Genomic DNA, 19,298 nt, shown 5'->3' on the forward strand with positions numbered 1-19,298 from the left:
GCTAATACTTTCTCTACAGAGAATACACTTTGGCTAGACATTGTAATGCATTGTTCTCAATTATTTTCGAGATGCTACATTTTGGGGGTGGTGTTTGGGGGGGGGGGTTGTGTGTTAGGGTACGTTTTTATATATTGTTTTTACTTCTAATATTTAAACTCCACAAATTTTTGTAGTAAAAGGGTTTTGCAGTAAAATGCCATATTTAAATTTTGCTGTAGAGAAATTTTCAAATACCTCAAAGTGATTTGATTAGAGCTTTAATTTTCCATATGACTATATAAAGTAATTCAATTTTCACATTTTTTTTTTGTTTGAGAGTTGGTTAGTTAGGTGGGGACTAAATTAAAGCCTACAGTTTAAAGTGAAGATTAAGATTGTGTTATATTTGAGTGCTATACCTAAATTGACAGTAGCTTTTGTTTTGGTTGTCTTGTGTTCAGCTGTAATTTATTTTAAACATATATAGTTGTCTTTATCTTATTAATTATTATTATTATTTTATTAATATATTTTTTGTAATAATAATGTAGAGTGAAGCAATTTCACTACATATGCACATATTCTAGATATATTCTAATAACAACCAGGCAAAGCAAACAAAAAAGAACAGTCCACCAATGTGTTGATGGCCCTCCTTTCCACACCAGTTGTGTATATTCTGTTTGTTTCATGCCACCTTGTCACAGAGCGCATTTAAGTATCTGTTTATCTAACTGCCTTTCAGTGTGTTTGCACCTAGAGGAAACTGATGGATGTTACTTAGTGATGGCACCTTGAAAAATTGAACCCACTTGCCCTGGAATCTGGTCCAGTGATAGGCTTTTTTTGCCAGAGTTATATTGTGTATTCATTTTGCCTCGGTGTTCATTGGTAAGAACTTCACCTAGATCTCTAGTGTCTATTTTTCTATTCTTTATTTTCAGAAATGAGAAATAAGTGGCTGGATATTTTTTTTTATTAACGTTTTAGTGTTAGTTTTAGAACAGGGGCTGCATTCCACACCTGCTCTTGGCAAGAAAGCACTTATTGCTGTGTTTGTCTTGTGTGTGTGTTGTAGGCCGCAACCTGACGGTTCTGGAAGTGCAGTATTGTCGGTCAGACATTTCAAGGGCTGTTTGGTTTGCTAACGGTAGGTGTACTTAAAGAAAAAAAAAATAAAATAAAAAAGCAAGCTATACAGATCAGTCTTACGGAGTTAAGTGTCATATTGGGAGATTTTTATTTCTCTTCTAGGCGGTTTACCCTATTGAATGCATTTGCAAATGCATTGCGTGCAGAGAAGGTAGCATATATTTTATGTAGTAGGAAAAGAAAGTAAGTATTGGGGTGGTGGGGGTTGGCCTTCATTTGGAGATTTCAGGGTGATATTCGTTTGAGATTTTATGACAGTTGGACTGATTTTTACTCTTTGTATATATGGTATTAAACAGGTTTGTTAGGCTAGATTACGAAGGATTTTTGTTTTTGACATACTGTGCAGTGTATATGGTGTGAAAATTCAGTGTTTGTTTTTCTAGCATGGTTTTCATGATATGTCACGTTTTTTTGTTTTTGAAATCTTTGGATTGTGACTAGTGATGACCCAGCTTGTTGTGTTAGAGGAGGGCCAACCTTAGTTAATATTGTTCCTTTTCATCTGTGCAGTTGGAGAATTGCCTTGTGTAGGTGTCCAGATCTCAAAAATAGCATTAGCCATTAAGCACGTGTTGTTACAATGGAAGGAGGGGGTTGTACAAACAGACGTACATGAACGTCCAAGAAGCGACAAACTAGCCATGTTTCGTCTTCATTTTCTTGTGTGCCACTTTAAGCCAGATGAAAACAACTTGAAAATAAGCCACTTTGCTCAAGTCACATTTGTGCCTGTGATAAACCACAGTGATTAGGAATTTATAGTGGTGTGGATGAATCCTTATTATTATTATTATTATTTTTTATTTATTTTTTTTTTAAATAATCTAAAGATCAATACATAATGAGCAGTGACTCTAATTTTGATTATTGGCTCATGGCTCTCACTGGTGAGATGTGAAGGTAAGGGGTGAAGGGTTTGCAAAAAAAAAAAACAATGAAACAATGAACACCATTTTTCTAGTCTGTATGCTTTCAAGAATTTGTAGTTAAGGTTCGAAATGACCTATAAGTCCTGTACTTGCAAATGTTCTTTCATAACATCTGTTGAGATTGGGCAAGCTTCACAGAACATAAACAGTCACGTTTAGTCAAATGAGTAACTGTAGCTTATTCAAACTATTCTTATTCATTTAGCGTTTTTTATAAGATAATATTTAGCTCCCAGTTTAAAACGCTACTGGACTGTCTTTGGACTGTAGTTATTTAAAATAAGCAGATCGAAGATGATGGCATGCTCAGAAAAAGAGAAAAAGCTGCATTTCAGCGTTCTCAAAGATATTTCCCATAAGGTATATCAAAGTTTTAGTGTAAATTGTTTACAATAAATATAAATTTTAGATTTTAGATTAAATATTTCGGCCAAAATCTGTATTTTTTTTTTTTGCACTTTTATGTAATGACAAAATTCAAAGAAAATGTTTTCAGTGTTGTCTTTATAAGACTACTTTATAAAAATACATTTGTATGCTTGCAACAAAAAACAAACAGGTAATGTATTACATTAACCTTTTAATGACGCTGCGTTTGGGAACTAAGAATACTAATTGAAACTAAATTCAAGCACACACTGTCCATGAAGCTGTGCTCTTGTAGCACATTCAGAATGAGGCCTGGATTTGGCTTGGTGAAATAACCATGGGCTTCTTGGGAAAAGACCATTGATTTATTAAGTTATTGTTTATTTTAAAATGTGGCAATCACTCTTTTTTTTAGCTGCAGAGACTATCTTTGAAAGAAGAGACTTGAAAATGGTTTTAACAGTCAAATTGAGTAATCTATAAACTCCACTCAGATATGAATATGTACCCTTTTATGTTCAGTTTAAAATTTATTATTATTTTTTTCCTTCTAGATAAAAAAAACGATTGTTTTATTTATATATATATATATATATATATATATATATATATATATTAATCATGAATTTGTAATTGTGAGATGTAATTGTGAGACGCTGGGTGCTGATGTTTGGACACTAAGTGCTAGTGTTTGTCTTTAGGTTTAATGGGCCTGTCCTCAGGATTCGGTAAAGCTTGTTCAACCAATCTGTTAACTGTGAAGGAAACAAGATGTGTGTGAATTGTGAATAGGCTCATTAATCATTTGTGTTATTTCATTATTCTTTTTAGGGAGGGGGGATATCTTATGTTCACTAACTTAAGGCATTGCTGTCTTTCAGGATGGCCATTTTCACTGAACATTAAGACTATTCTCATATTACACGTTTGACAGTGTTTGTACGTTAGCTGAGAGATTTTCGGTTCTGTGAATTGAGCAGAGCCAGAGGCTGTGTGGGGTAAATGAAAAGCTTCAGAAAGAGTGTGAATGTTTTTCTTTCTTCTCTCCCGTGTTTTTCTTTGTTTCTGCAGCATATAGGGTGAGGTGAGCCGTATTCCAGGTTGCCCTGCCCAGCTACTCACACCTGCTCTTCTTTTCTTTTCTTTCTTATTCTCTCACTTTCTCAAACTGTTGCTCCATCTTTCTCACTGTACAATCTACACCTGCCTTTTTGTTTCATTCTCTTTTTAAACCTATCATTTGTTAAGTTTTTTTCTCATTTTCCCCCTTTCTCTTCAACCTCCTTTTCACTGGACCCTTCCTCGCCTCAATAGTTGGACCACATCCTTCATGTCAGGAAAAAAGAAACCAATTCCAAAACAACTGCATGCTAATGTCCCTTTTTTGTTATTTATTGCTTTTTTTCTTATTTCAATTTAAACATGTCAATTCCTTTTTAAGTTTAAAAGTGCATGCAGAAGAATGGATACAGAGCAAACAAAATTGTAAGTACCAGTGTATGTAAGCGACGTTGTAATAAATAAATTTACCCCACACTAGTCTCGTCTCTGTGCCTTCATTTATACATTGTTGTATTCTTATGAGTTTTTCTATTTACAGAATGTCTTTGAGTAAAGTTGAGTAGATACTCAATTGTCTGTTATTGTAGTGTATCACATTGTGAACACTGAACACTACACTAGTGCCTTAACCAAGGTGGCCAAGCAAGTAAAACACAGCAAACAGGGAGTTCAGCCCAGAGTGTGTGTTTTATTTATTTATTTATTTATTTTCCCCCAAATGCTCTCTTAGTCACAAATTGCACTTGTGCTTATTCCGTTGCTAAAACAATATTTTTAATTCATATTCTTTATTTCATGAAGAAATAATCACCTAGTGCCCCAACAATTGCAACAATACAGTTCATCCATTTTGAGATTAAATTATATAGCATTTTTGTGATGACATTGTTCTGATATCAGAACTCTCTGATTAAAATAATCTGTACTGGGAGAGAAGTTCTAGAATTGAGCATTATTTTGGTGTTCTTGGGCATTCTGGGAGAATTTGAAGATGTGTTCATATCTTTGCTACATACAGGAATTGGTCATGGTTAATATTCCTTTTTGTGATATAATAAATGGGAGTTTCTGCTCTTTTTTTTTTAATTGACACCATAATGAATATTTAAAAGGTCTTTTTTTTCTGTCCCCCCAGTAGAAAGGCACCAGATTTCTAAGAATTTAATCAAGGCAGTAATACTGGACCCACAAATAACCAGGAGGAACGCTTTCACATACTTGTGGAATACAGGCAGTACACATGACTACACCAGGCTTTTCTCACTGTCTGAAACAGCCCTTTATTTAGTGTCATGCAGAAGTTTCAAGTTGGAATGCCCTTGATTTATTTTCAAATTGAGTATTTCTAAATCTTTCCAGTCAGTTTGTGTCTGTTGCCTAAATATTTTATTTCCTTAAACTCAACGCTTTATAAAGTGGTAAGGCACTTTTCAAAAAATAATGCTCAATTTAATCAGCAACTAAGTAGCTTTTCTCCTCTTCCTCCCCTCTGCTGGATGTTTGTAGAATTGCAAAGCAGATTCTGTTGGCTCAGATCAGAGCTGGTGTTTCCTCCGAATCTGACCAAGAGAGCAGCTCGGATGAGAGGAAGGCATCAGAGAGAGATGATGAGGATGGACCGAAAGAAAACAACAGGAAACAGACAGATGGGAACATAACAGAAGACAGTGAGTACTAGTCTCAATGTGGAAGTGTATTTGGAGAGTGGAGGTCCTAGATGCGCTTTGTCAGCAATTGAATTTGTGATTGCCTAATGGTAGTGCTGACACTTCTGCTCCTTTTAAAAGTAGTTTGTAAAATTACTATGAGGATAATAAGGTACATACAATACATACAATGTATTGTTTTCCTGCCCTTTTAAAATGTGCTGATAAGATGATACAGGTACATTTACTAAAGTGATAATAAAATATATAGAGACATCTATACATCTAAACATCTTTTGTTACTGTTTGTTAGCTGAATCTAAACTATTGGAGTGTGGGGGAGTTAACAGCATAAAATGTGTCCTTGGCAGCCCTTATGGTACATTGTGTGTTTTTTGATCATGTTTGTCCAAATATTTTGTCTGTAGGTGGCCCCACTGATAACAGCTCTGATCCTGAAGACCAGAGCTTGGCTCCCCTGTCCCGTCACCACCTCCTGCGCTGTGGCCTTGCCCCTCCAGAGGCGGTGCCAAAAACAGAGAGCAAAAAACCTCATGATCAGATGAGGAAAACGAAAATCGATAAGAGTGCAGATCCGATCATTGGTTTGTAAAAACGTAGCTCACTGGTGCATTTTCTGAATTTCATTTATTGGGAAATATTAAAATGCGGCTTGTGCAAACGTTGTGCCACATCAGAGTGGAAGTTATCTAGTCCTAGGGCAAATTTATACAGTTCTTTGAAACTTATATAATATTTAATTTTTAAAATACCTCTCCAGTTTAAATCCAGTGTTTAGTCTTGTGTGTTGGTTTAAGATATTTGTTTGTATCCTGTTAGAGTAGAATGTTAATAACTTTAAGCAAATATATTTAATATTTCCTCAATGTCTGCAGTTAGTAGTGATGATGGCAGTTCATGCAGTGAGGAATCAGCTCTGAGTGAAGAGCTCAGCCAATCGGAGGATGAGGAAACGAGGTAAAACCGCTTATCAGGAATACTTAGTTTAATTTTTATTTTTCTATATATATACACAATGCAAACAGGTGTTCATGGAGCTGTAAGTGGCACATATTCATGTTAACTTATTAGGAACTTCTCCACAAGGGAGTGTTATTCAGTTCACCCAATAGCTGAACAGCCTTGTTACTCAATCTTTCTAACACCTGCACTATGTGTAGAAGGCATGTTTTCGAAAAATCTAAAAAATGTAATCGAAAAATCTTTTGAAGTTTCTACCACTTTTTTTTCATTTGAAAAAAATATCTTGACAAATGGAGCAATAAAAATGCTCAGTAATATATATGATAATGTATATCATATGTCTTTAATTAAAGTGTTTTTGTCTACTATATTGGAGATTTATTTAAGAGATTCATGGTATGTAGAAAAGGTGGGTTAGACATTTCTTATATAAAGGGGAGTTTTTTTAATTGAAAAAACATTTCAATGTTTTTTTTTTGAATTGAACATCATCAGCCACTGGTGATGGTGTTCACAAACCTACAGAACAGGTATGAAATATGTGTGTGAGAGAGAGCAAGAGATCCATAGATTTCAGTACTAGTCCCTGTAATTGCAAAGCAACTTTGCAATTGATCTGTCATTAATTTAGTTATGCAGAGTTGACTGCACTGCATAACTGAAACTGAAAATAGCTTCTCTTTGTTAAACCATGCAGCTATGAGGCTAATATTGCCTACGCCTCATCAACCTTTATTATTATTATTATTATTTTTTGTGCAATTCTTTGTCATTCTTCCCTAATGTTTCTCAGTCTTAAAGAGAAGAAATCAGCCACTGGTGATGGTGTTCACAAACCTACAGAACAGGTATGAAATATGTGTGTGAGAGAGAGCAAGAGATCCATAGATTTCAGTACTAGTCCCTGTAATTGCAAAGCAACTTTGCAATTGATCTGTCATTAATTTAGTTATGCAGAGTTGACTGCACTGATTTTGAGTGTGCGCATGTATTAGGATTCTGCTAACACCACTGAAGAAGATGAAGGGCTGAGCAGTACGCCTAAAGGCCGGAAGAAGATCCGGAGGATTCTGGAGGTGAAGCAGCTGGCAAAGGAGACACAGGAAGCTCTAAAGGAGGAAGAAGAGAGGAGGAAGAGGCTGGCAGAGAGAGACAGACAGAGAAAACAGGAGAAGAGCAAAGAAAGGGAAAAAGACGATGCAGAGGTGGATTACCACAAACAAAATAAAATAAAATAATGTCTTCACCTGATTGAATGTTTACTGTCAGTTGAACAGAAGCGCCATGCATGTAAATGCATGTAAACTTTTATACCAGTATCTGAATGATATCATCTTAGCAGAAATACCTCAGACATTATTTTATCAATATTGAAACGTTAGCTTTTCGATAATCAGATTTATGGCCAAATATTGTGGTTGATTAATAGTTTTGGCTCTGTTTTCAAGGTGATGATTGTAGGTGAGGGACCTGCCCCGGACCCTCTGGTTCTAGAGCAAGATGATGCATCAGACAAACCTCTTATTCAGGTGGATGCACACTTTCTCAGAAAAATCAAACCACACCAACGTGATGGTAAGAGAAGACATTGTATGTGTATACGTATCAATATTTGATTCAGTTTCAGATTTTAAATAAACTAATTATGCTCATGATGCACGTGTGTGTGTGTGTGTGTCATTACCTGTGTAGGTATACAGTTTATGTGGGACAGCTGCTGTGAGTCGATTGCGAAGGTGAAGGACTCTCCTGGTTCCGGCTGTATTCTTGCACACTGCATGGGTCTGGGAAAGACGCTCCAGGTAATATGGCTTCCTAAAATCTGCATGTCTCTGGTGTTTGTTTTAGAAAGTGAAATTCAGTGCTTGTTTTGCAGGTGATAAGCTTCCTGCACACAGTGTTGTCCAGTGAACTGGTGCAATTGAAGACTGCCTTAGTGGTATGTCCTCTAAACACAGTCCTCAACTGGAAGGCGGAGTTTGACAAATGGCAGTATGGCATTAAAACTACCAGATTGGAGGTGAGTCTCTCTCACACAATATACGACAGTCATTTAACACAGAGAAACTGAAAATAGCTTCTCTTTGTTAAACCATGCAGCTATGAGGCTAATATTGCCTACGCCTCATCAACCTTTATTATTATTATTATTATTTTTTGTGCAATTCTTTGTCATTGTACATCAAAGTGTCTTCCGCATTTTACTCATCTGTGGCAGTGAACACACACACACTTGCACACACATACATACTAGTGCACTAGGGCCTGTGAACACTCATCCTGAGCAGTAAGCAGCCAACCCTCGGTGCCCGGTTAACATTTGGAGGTTTGGTGCCTTGCTCAACTATTAGGCCAAGGCTGCCCTTCTCTAAAATATGCGTTGTTTCTGACAACATGTGACACACTGAAAGAGTTTGAACTTACTAATAATGAATTGATTTATAATCAGATTATAAAAATGAATGTTGTATTTTGCAATTGGGATTCATTTAACATGACATACTCTCTCTTTCGTTGATGCTCTCATTCAGGTTCTTGAACTTGCTACAGTGAAGTCTGTGTTCTGTCGGGAGGAGGCTTTGAGCGAGTGGCATAACAGAGGTGGAGTGATGATCATTGGCTACAAACTGTACCATGTTCTTCTGAGTGGAAAAGCTGCCAAATATGCCCCACACCGGCAGAATCTACAAACAGCTCTGCAGAACCCTGGTATACACCTGCCACATTCTGCACCTCATCCACACTGCACTATAAAACATTCCCTGTCAAATACAGATCCAATGTTCAGGTACAAACCTACTGCAGACTGCACCCTATCCACACCTCCCTATTGAACACACCCTGCCAAATAGAGGCACACATCTACAATCAATTTAAAGTTTTATTTTTATAGTTACGTTAATGAAATTATTTCAATGTTTGTGTGTATAGGCCCTGACATTGTGGTGTGTGATGAGGGCCACATCCTGAAGAATGATGGGACTGGGATTTTTAAAGCAATGAGCTCCATCCGCACGCGGCGGAGGATTGTCTTGACTGGAACACCGCTTCAAAACAATCTCTCAGAGTGTAAAGACTTTTAACATTTATCTTCCTCATGCTGTGATGATTGTAAAGCTTTTGCCCTAATGTCATATTTAGAAGATAATAAGAAGTAAAAGGGAATCAGATGCACTGCATCCACTTTGTAGATCATTGTATCGTGAAACATTACTTTGCTGTCATAGTTTCTAGTGCATATTTGAACAAACATGAATGAGCCCAGAGCCTACTAAACAGAGCAAATGGCAAATCAACCTCAGACCATCTCTCCAGCTGGTCATTGTTTGTTGTGATACACAAAAGTGACAAAATCAATGCAAGCGTTGGGACTGAAATTAAAGTTGTCTCTCTCTCTCTCTCTCTCTCTCATACACACATACTAGCAATACTGTTGTCTTGAATCAATATCAATAATTCAGTGTTGCACACCTGGGGGTTAGAGTATTGAAGAAGTGGGAACAGGAAAGTGTTGGGATATTGTCAGAGCTGAAGAGCACCAGAAAAGGAGTTGAGTCCACTTTAAAATCTGCTAAGTGTGGAGACATTTGTTTGCATCTGATTCCCTTTTACTTTAGTCATCTTCTTTACATTAATTAACATTAACGTTCCATCTTCTAGATCACTGTATGGTGAGTTTCATAAAGGCAAACCTGCTGGGTTCTCCGAACGAGTTTAGGAACCGCTTCATTAACCCCATTGAGAACGGTCAGTGTGCTGACTCCACACCCAGTGACGTCCGGCTGATGAAGAAACGAGTCCATGTCCTGCATGAGCTCCTTGCTGGATGTGTTCAGGTCAGAGAGAGGGAGAGATTAGGCAGTAATATTTCTCTCTTAGCTGAACAGTGTCTCTCACAGCTTTCACACAGACTGGACCTCCAATGTCACAGCATACTGGAAATGGGAAAAGGGGTGTGAGTTAGGCTTGGGTGATAATTAGGGCTGTGCAATATGACCAAAAAACGCATATCTCAATATGCTTAAAAAAATGGTGATATATGCTTAAAAAAATGGTGATATAATTTTAACACCAAAAAAAGAACATGCTGCATTATCTAACTGTAATTATCAAACAGTATGTCTAAGAAATAGTGATGTCCCAATCAAGTGTGTGTGTTTTTTTTTTGCCCCAATCCCAATACAAGTTTTTAAATATTGAGTATATGCCGATACGTATATTTTCTTAGATAGTACTGTTACATATTGCACACTTTAAGTAAACTCGCATTAAAAAACAAACTGCCTGCATTCAAGCTGCTGCTTAAATTTTTTTAAATAAAAAACAGTTCATATACATAATTTGATATTATTTTTAATCTTGCATCTAATGTTATTTTTATGTATGTTCTAAAAGTCAGTCAGTTTTATTGGCATCACAGATGTGTTGAGGGAAAAATTAATTATCCAACAAACCCCTGTAGGCGGGACTGTGACTCCATTGGCTGCAGCACTAAATGATGGACAGCTAAGTCTGCTGATTGGCTAAATAAACGTGACGAAGCACATTCTCTGTGGAGTATCTGCCCCTCCCTCCAGCTGACGCAGAGCAGCGTGTCTCAAACGAATCATGGTCTTAACAGCACTCTTTTGGAATTAAAGCTTTGCCACTGGCTTCATTTTTGTCCTTTGCTGGCTGACTTAGTTATCAGAGAGGTAAACCTGAGTACGTGTGATAAAGACAGCGTGGTGATGCGTAGGTGGGTGTGCACGAGAGAAAGAAAAACAGAGCGGAACAGGACATTTTTGCAGTATTTTAAATGTACACAGATGGAAAACTGCATATTCTCTACTGTGGCATACTATGGAAAGTATCGATATATCCCCCAGGATAAGCTTGTTGACGTTGAAGTCACGTTCATGCAACTCATCAGAATATCACAATATGGTAAAAGTCTTATTATTGAATTAAAAATCTTACTGGTATTATCATGAACGAGATAAATTTAGACAAATAATAATCAGGAGGAGAATTGTCACAATAATTCTGTTAAAAATTCATTTACAGAGACCTTTCGTCTATTTCACTCGAGTGAGCATTTTGTTGCAGCCTATGTAAATGATTGACACTCCAGGCTCTGTATCTGCACTGTGTCTGTATCAGAGTAGCCTTTCATTTTGGCCGTGTGTCATGCAGCACAGCAGTGGTAAAAACCATGCTTAGCATTTTACCAGTTTTTATGCTGAAAATGTTCGGAATCAATTTACCCCTGCTGAATGTACAATCTACTGCAGTAAAAATCTGCAGGATGTATCTACTTTTGTGCCTGAAAGCATATGGACAGACGGGCAGACGCCCCTTGTTACATCACAGAATGGGGAGGGGGGATGCTTTAATTTTGGGGCTTCATATGGGGATGTCAGCTGGAGGCGAATAGTTACATTTATTTTGTGATTTCATGGCCCTCCTTTAGGTCAGGGGTTCCCAAACTTTTTAGGCTTGAGATTTACTGTTAACAAGAATTTGTACTTAATGATTTGAGTGGTTAATGGTTAAAAGTCATTAAATAAAATAAAATAAAATCATAATGAATGTCCTTGAGTGTGGTAGATGGCTGGGTTGTCAATGAGGGGGATGCCTTGGATAGTGACAGCTTTTTTCATTTCATTTCAACAAATTAATTTTGACTGTTTTCACCAGAGGAAATAGCTGATTCACCTTATTAAAATACCAATGACCAACATGCATGGTGTGAAAGAGTGTCATGGACACACAAAATGCTTTTCTCTGTTATAAGTTCTTAATATTTACTGTTGTCTACCACAGATTAGAATGCCTGTTCAAAGCCAATGGTTAAACAAATGCCTTTTCACACAGAGTCCAATACTTACAGACAAAAAAATGCATGTTAAGTTTTGAAAACAAACACACACACATTAACAGTGTCTTACACACAGAGTTGGAAACTGATTTATTTTCTGCATCTTGCGCTGTGAGTTGAGTAATGTGCTGCTGTTGTATGTTGTTGTAGAGAAAGGACTATTCTGCACTGACCCTCTTCCTGCCCCCAAAACAAGAGTATGTCTTGTCTGTCCGGATGACCCCACTACAGTGTGCACTGTATACACACTACTTACAAAACTACAAAGGTAAGACTAATGCACACATGCACTGATCTGCCTTAATATTAAAATTCCCTTCTTATTTCTACCCGCTCTCCTTTCTCTCAGCTCTACTGACCATACAGGAGCCCAATTACATACTTTAGTCCTCCTGTTGCTCTGCATATGTTGTTAAACCCCTTTCACCCAGTTCTTCAGTGGTCCGAAACCCCACAACACATTTTGGTTGGTGGACTATTCTCAATCCAGCAGTGATATTGAGATGTTTAAAAACTCCAACAGCTGTGTCTGATGTACTTGTAGCTGAATGACTGCAGCGCCAATAGATTTTATTAATCTGCTTTATCTATTTTAATTGGATTGGATTAGTTTTACTTGTGTAAAATGTTTAATTAAAGTCATTGTAGCTTCATAGTTTTATTATTATTTTTTTTTCCACCTGCTTCATTTGTATTATCTTACCGAGTATTAAACCGTAGAAAAGTGACAAATTTTGATAGTAGCCTTGCATCCAGTATGCTGCATGTTTGTGTTTGTAGGTGGAGGTGGTGTTAACAGCTTATTTCAGGATTATCAGATTTTAAGTCTTATATGGACTCATCCATGGTGTTTACACCTTTCTTACCTTAGAGGAAACAAGGTAAGTATACACTTCAATGCACACACACCTGCAACAGTCGTGTTCTCTCTTATCAGCTTATCTGTGTATTTAGAAACGTAATATTCCTCTGGTAGTGGGTGAATATAGTTTGTGATTGTGTTGAACAATTGTGTGTCATATACAGGATAAAAATGAGGACCTGGCTTCAGTCTCTACAGCGAGTGAACAGGAGGACAGTAAGAGGTACAGTGTGTTGGCAGTGGCTGTTGTTTACATTTTTGTGAATAAATGTGGAATGTAAGTTTAGAGCCACAAGGCTCAGTGAACTAGGAGTCAGTAATGGATATAAGGAGATGGCAAACAGACAGATAATCCCCACTTTCTCTATCCCCCACCCGGTCCTTTGTTCAGTGCGGAAGAGAAGAACTCCAAGTGTTCTGAGGCCACAGACAAAGGGAGAAGTGCAGTAAAGGAGGAAGGTATGAAACAACATTTATTCCTGTCTCATTTACGGTTTTGGAAATTCACTGGTTTACAGACGTTCCGTTCCTTCTGTTTATGTTTTTTCTTCTAAACTCATGCACATGTACTGCTGTGCAGGACAGAGTGGGTTCAGTGGGCCGCCCCCAGGTTGGTACAGGGACTTACTGAGTGATGGTGATGCTGCTATCCTGGAACATTCTGGGAAATTGGTGCTACTGATGGAGATACTGTACCTGGCTGAACAACTGCAGGACAAAGTGTGAGTGGAAGTGTGAGAAGATGTGGTATCTGGTCATGAACAAAACGGAAGAGCTACGTTTTTATCTAAAATATTTAAAACAAATGACTGCAGTTTTTCACTTTTAAACCAACACTTTCAGATTTTACTATTAGCATTTCACTGTAACAGAATTGTGCATTTCAAGTTTGTATAAAGCTGCCTTCACATTCAATTTCATATGCACTGAGTTTGCTGCTCACATCTGCACATCACACACAATACGTGCTGTGTTTGCTGGTCGCATGTAGATGGGCAGAGGATCCGACAGATTACTGTAGCCTTTCCTTTGTGTAAGAAGTACATAATATCCTACTAGCTGCGAGTAGCTTTGCCTGCAGTGTATCTCACACTAAATGAAAACATTTAAAATGTATATGAACCCTGCAAGCCTATTGACGGTTTTCCGCTTCGCTTCGCTACATCCGCGTTGCAATATGCCACTGTAAATTGTCCATGTTCTGTGTGAAAGGAGCTTAACTCTGGTGTTATAACACTAGATTGCTGCCCTGTGTATGTAGTAAACTATACTGTGATGATGGTCTGGAATTGCACAGGCTTATAATTTTCCTTTGTTGTGTAGGTTGGTGTTCAGTCAGTCTCTTCTTTCACTGGACCTGATTGAAACCTTCCTGGAGTTGGCTAACAAGGCAAAGGACCAGGGAACAAAATCTATTTATAAAGGTGGGGAAATTTACTCTCACACTTTAAACTCTGAATATGTTGATGAATAAATAAAAGTTAAACAGATCTGTATTCCATGTGGACACACCAGGGGAGAAGTTGTGGTTGCGAAATAACGACTACTACCGTTTGGACGGCACTACCAGTGCAACAGCACGCAAGAAATGGGCTCAGGAGTTCAACAACATAAGAAACAAACGGTAACACACAGACACACATTACTAAGTTGTTGTTGTTGTTGTTGTTGTAATGCTTACAGACATCAAAGGAATTAATATAATGTGCTTTTGCTCTATGATGTGATCTGTTTGCAGTAATGTCCGTGTTTCTCTCTCTCGCAGTGGGAGGTTGTTTCTGATCTCTACAAGAGCGGGATCGTTGGGGATTAATCTTGTAGCAGCTAACAGGGTCATCGTGTTCGATGCTTCATGGAATCCTTCGTATGACATTCAGAGCATATTTCGAGTTTATCGCTTCGGCCAGAGAAAACCTGTTTACATCTATCGTTTTCTGGCACAGGTACAGTACACACTTACTCTAGGAATGCAGCCATAAGGCATCAGTCTAAAGGTGGTAGGTCCAGTTTTAGTTAACTCAGTCATTAGTTGTTTATAGTTTAACCCAATTAGCTTTTAGCTAAACTCCCCTCATCACACACAATGCCACCGGCACTGCATATGCTTTCTCAGTGACACCACCCAATGCACCAGAGGTGATCGCAGGTTACACAGTTTGGCTACATGGGCCACCAGACACTCGCCGTGCAGTATGATGAGTGAAAGGAGGTAGACATCCCACCCACCCAGTGTGAGGCCAGTTGTGCTTATTTAGGACCCTCTTCCTTGGATGGCTGAGGAATGTACTAATGACCAGGTCAGCGTTTAGACCACTGGGCCATATATACAATGTTTACTCCCCGTTTTTTACCATTGTGTAAAACAAACTCTTCATTTGCCTGTGTGTGTTCAGATATTGTGAACCATACCTTATAAATCTAATCAGAGGGTAATAGCTCTGAGCTATTTCTCTGCGTAGAGGATTACACCTCTAGTTTATAGTATTATTTACATTTGGGAAACATGTTTATTTAAGGCAGAAATTATGCCATGTTTTTTCCGGGCAGGGGACAATGGAGCAGAAGATTTATGAACGCCAGGTCGCTAAGCAGTCTCTCTCGTCTCGTGTTGTGGATCAGCAGCAGATCCAACGACATTTTACACACAGCCAGCTCAACGAACTGTACCGCTTTCACCCTGACAAACACCCCAAGACACACAGCAGCACCATTGGCATGGTAAAAATGCACACAGAGCTTTATGTGGGGTGGGGCGGGGTGGGGGGCAGCTGTGATCCCAGTTTTGTTGAAATGCAAAGTTGCTGTGTGCCTTTAAAGGACAAGGTGCTGGTGCAGCTGTTGCAGCAGTGTGGGCAAAGCATCGTCAGATTCCATGAGCATGATTCCCTGTTGGACCACAGACAGGAGGAGGAGCTGAGTGCGGAGGAGAGGAAGGCAGCGTGGGAGGAGTATCAGGCAGAGGAGACGGTAGCCACAAACCAGTTTTGAATCAATATTCAAATATTCATAATCACTCAGTTCCATAATATAGAACCAGCTTTGATCTTCTCATCATGACACAGCATTATGGCCTATTCATGTGAATGAATTTTCCCTGTCTTTGACACTTTGTGTCTCTTTTATTACGTTTTATGATTTGTTCATGTCCCTCTTTAGGGCTCTGTAAACCTCGGTGAAACAAGTTCAATCAAGAGCCTTTTGAAGAAAACCAACAAGGAACTGGAGGTATGTACATTTCACCTAAAGCACATTGTGTGTTTGTGTGTGTGTATTCATACTACATAAATATACATGTGTATATGTGCATCCCAATTACAAAATAGGAACTGGTCAGTGCAGTGTTGAAGCACACTATTGTCTCCTCAGAGTAATGCAAAATAGAAAAAAAAGGATTTACATCTGAAAAAATGTCTGACTTTGACATGAGGCATAGCAATGCAGAGTATGTTGTTGGGTTCTAAACTCCAAACAGCTATTATGAAGTATTTACTACAAATTAATCTTAAGTGTTAGTGTGTAGTATGCAATCGTGACACACCCGTGGTTAATGTAGCTGTTCTAAAGAGCTGTCCAAGGTACTGGACTGAGGATTAATGCTCTGCCCTGGGCTAACAAGTGCTGACTGTGGTGCTGAGGCTAAAACCCCTTTTCTGTTTTCTGTGATATTTTATGTTTGTTGAGTAAAAATATATATAAAAATAAAAAATGTTGCGTTAACACATCACACAGCATTTTCTGTTAATTGTTAACAGGAAAAAAAACCACAATGTTACACATGGCAAATTTTTTGGCGTTGTCTTTTCTGCGTTGTTTTTTTTTTTTTGCTTAGTATGTTAAAAATCATATGCCACTCACATGCAAATGAATTTAAGTACAGCATAATGTTCTCTCTTTGTGTGGGTTTCTGGCTATCCTTTCAGACAATGTTAAATAAAGGTCGTGTGGAGCTTCAGAACGCTATGAAGAACATAGAGTCCAAGGGACTGGATATTTTCAGGAGTGAAGTGGTGAGTAACCCATACGATAACTGATAATTAGCACCTTGGAGTGGCCCATAATTTATGCAAATTCACATTGGATTATTATTTTATTGTGAGTTTGTTGTAGGACATTCCTTTTCTTCAGTATTTGTACATTTCTGTAATTTTTAATGTTATCGTTTAAGTTAATTAGTTGTAGTTATTTTATATTTATTATCAAAGAGTTACTGCTGGTTCCACACGAATGTTTTTTTGGAGGGGCGATAATTAGTGCAACACCAGGTTTGTTTTGGAGAGCAAGGGAGAGATCGGCATAAAGCGGCTCAGAGCAAGTGAGGGAGATAGTGTTTGAGCAAGTGCTTGTAATTGTTTCAGTTATAAAGTCAGACACAGAATGGCACTATTTTCATTGTTTTATATAAAAAGGGCTCCTGCACTGTGGTGGTTAAGAGCATCTTTCTGTCGTTTAACCTGTGTATGTGTGTGTGTGTGTGTATGTGTGTGTGTGTGTAGTCAAAAAAGAACCCTTTGTTGACAGGTAATGAGATAAACGATATGGCTATCCAGGCTTATCAAAGAGACAGACAACGCAAGATTAGGATTTACCAACACAAGCTACGTGCACAGCAAGCAGTATGTATACACAAACATGCACGTCCACACAGACACACAGTCTGAAAGTAACCATTTGTTCACTGATTTTGTAGAGCTAGTTCAGTAATAAGGCTGTATGCTATGCTGTGGTATGCTTATTATGATTGTGAATAGCATTTATGCATTTTTTGCTGTTTTTCTCCCTCTCTCTCCCATCCTTTTGTTTTTCTCACCCTTTTTCTCTTTGTCTCTACACCTCTCTCTCAGCTAATTCACTGTACACAACAGATTCTGACAAAAAGAGGGGCCACTTTAAAAAAACATCCTGTTGTACCGGCCAAACACAAAAGTGCAGAGGGAACTTCCTTGACTACTACTACTCTTCAAGGCACATCCAAACAGCCAGTGCTTCGTTCCAGAAGGCGGTCCTCACATGGACCCGGTCCATCTGGTGTGTCCTAGGAGCTTGGAAACCACAGGGAGCTCGAGCTGCTGTAGATTTGTGAATGAGTCTATTTGAAATGGTTGAAGCTCTGTATTAAAATCCAGATCAGGATCCTGTTGATTTTCTAGGTTAATGTCTTCTTCGTGTTAGATTTATTGTTAACGTCTGGCTTCCATTCCCTGCTGGTGTCTAAGTGGACTCTGACATCCTGCAGACGACTGCTTCCACTCTGCAATCAACTCAGCCTTGTTCCTCAATTACTACCCTCAGGAGGCCTTATTAAGCTGGTGTGGAAATGGTTTTCAATTCTTGTTGAAATAGAGACTTGCAGGGACCTGGAGGTTGGGTACAGTTCTATAGCTGCACTTTTGTCAACTGGCACTTAAGGTAAAATGTGTTTTACAAAGAATAAACCTGAGTAATGCTGGAAAATGCTTATCATTGTTGTCCAAAGAAAAACATATATCGCAATTTTTGTGGATTTTTAGCTTACTACATATTGCTACATAAATCATGAGGGATTTAGAATAAAAATTTGCCAGATTTACTTGTAATATTTATTTATTTTTTACTTTGACCTCCATTTAAAGTTAATTTGTTTTTGTTTTTCCTCCTGTGAAGATTTTGAGATGCATGTTTTCTTTGGACAGTGAATCCCAAATGTCAGATAAAAATATTAGATTTGTATATATTATATTGAATATCATAAATATTTAATATAGTATTCCATATATAGGCTTTGCTTGTATATTGTACAGTTCCGTTTTCCAGGTGTTCAGTAAGTTCATTAAAACCTCACAAAATAGGAGCATAAGAAGCAGCTGTGCCCAGTGGAGGGTTAAAGGTTGCTCCTTTACCTCTCCTGGGTGCCACAGATCCTACTTGAATATTTAATATTTCACAAGCTAAGAGCATGTTGTTTAGGCGTGGTTGTTTAGTCGGAGTAGGCTCCGAACCCACTGCCTCCCTGAACAGGATGAAAGGGTTACAGAGGATGAATGGATGACTATTTCAGTTTGTCATGACTGCTTAGTTGTAGTGCTGTGTTTACATTACATGACAAAGCTAACCTGGCAGTGTTCGGTCTCTACCTCATACAAAACTCAAAGCATGTAAACTGTGTCGGCTGTAGCGTAGGAGCTGCTAACACACAGCCAAATACTTGTGTATAGAGGAATTTGTTTGTTTTTTCAATGTCTCTCTCAGCACGTTGGACTGACACTCGGCAGCCTGCTGGAGACAGTTGAGGATTGTGTTAAGAGGTACTAGTCTCAATGTTGAGTGTGTGATGTTTTGTATTAGGGTTTGTAACTAGAATGAATAAAAAATATAAATGCACTATAGGTCCATGTGTGCTGTTTTTGGTCAGCCCTGCTTCCTGTGAACACTTTCTAAAATCTCTAACAACACTCCTGTGTCTGATCCACAAA

At 38.2% G+C, this 19,298-nt stretch overlaps 1 protein-coding gene across 3 annotated transcripts in view; it reads left to right on the forward strand.

Moving 5' to 3' along the window:
• LOC136685237 (transcriptional regulator ATRX-like) overlaps positions 1–19,200 on the forward strand; it is a 33,351-nt gene extending 14,151 nt beyond the window's left edge. For 2 of the 3 annotated variants that reach the window (XM_066659310.1, XM_066659318.1), the window contains exons 12-36: positions 5,004–5,164; positions 5,572–5,748; positions 6,040–6,121; positions 6,921–6,975; positions 7,123–7,332; positions 7,576–7,702; positions 7,820–7,929; positions 8,004–8,147; positions 8,659–8,836; positions 9,059–9,196; positions 9,788–9,963; positions 12,138–12,255; positions 12,768–12,868; positions 13,014–13,072; positions 13,241–13,308; positions 13,430–13,571; positions 14,173–14,273; positions 14,365–14,473; positions 14,615–14,792; positions 15,397–15,567; positions 15,667–15,816; positions 16,006–16,074; positions 16,770–16,856; positions 17,343–17,462; positions 17,691–19,200. In XM_066659310.1, the coding sequence (XP_066515407.1) occupies positions 5,004–5,164; positions 5,572–5,748; positions 6,040–6,121; positions 6,921–6,975; positions 7,123–7,332; positions 7,576–7,702; positions 7,820–7,929; positions 8,004–8,147; positions 8,659–8,836; positions 9,059–9,196; positions 9,788–9,963; positions 12,138–12,255; positions 12,768–12,868; positions 13,014–13,072; positions 13,241–13,308; positions 13,430–13,571; positions 14,173–14,273; positions 14,365–14,473; positions 14,615–14,792; positions 15,397–15,567; positions 15,667–15,816; positions 16,006–16,074; positions 16,770–16,856; positions 17,343–17,462; positions 17,691–17,885 (3,226 nt within the window). In that variant the 3' untranslated portion in view covers positions 17,886–19,200. The remainder of the gene's footprint in view (positions 1–5,003; positions 5,165–5,571; positions 5,749–6,039; positions 6,122–6,920; positions 6,976–7,122; positions 7,333–7,575; positions 7,703–7,819; positions 7,930–8,003; positions 8,148–8,658; positions 8,837–9,058; positions 9,197–9,787; positions 9,964–12,137; positions 12,256–12,767; positions 12,869–13,013; positions 13,073–13,240; positions 13,309–13,429; positions 13,572–14,172; positions 14,274–14,364; positions 14,474–14,614; positions 14,793–15,396; positions 15,568–15,666; positions 15,817–16,005; positions 16,075–16,769; positions 16,857–17,342; positions 17,463–17,690) is intronic. The other variant, XR_010800038.1, reaches the window with a different exon arrangement.
• The last annotated feature ends 98 nt before the right edge of the window (positions 19,201–19,298 follow it).

The sequence above is a fragment of the Hoplias malabaricus genome, chromosome 2, assembly GCF_029633855.1.
Source record: "Hoplias malabaricus isolate fHopMal1 chromosome 2, fHopMal1.hap1, whole genome shotgun sequence".
NCBI classification, from domain to species: domain Eukaryota; kingdom Metazoa; phylum Chordata; class Actinopteri; order Characiformes; family Erythrinidae; genus Hoplias; species Hoplias malabaricus.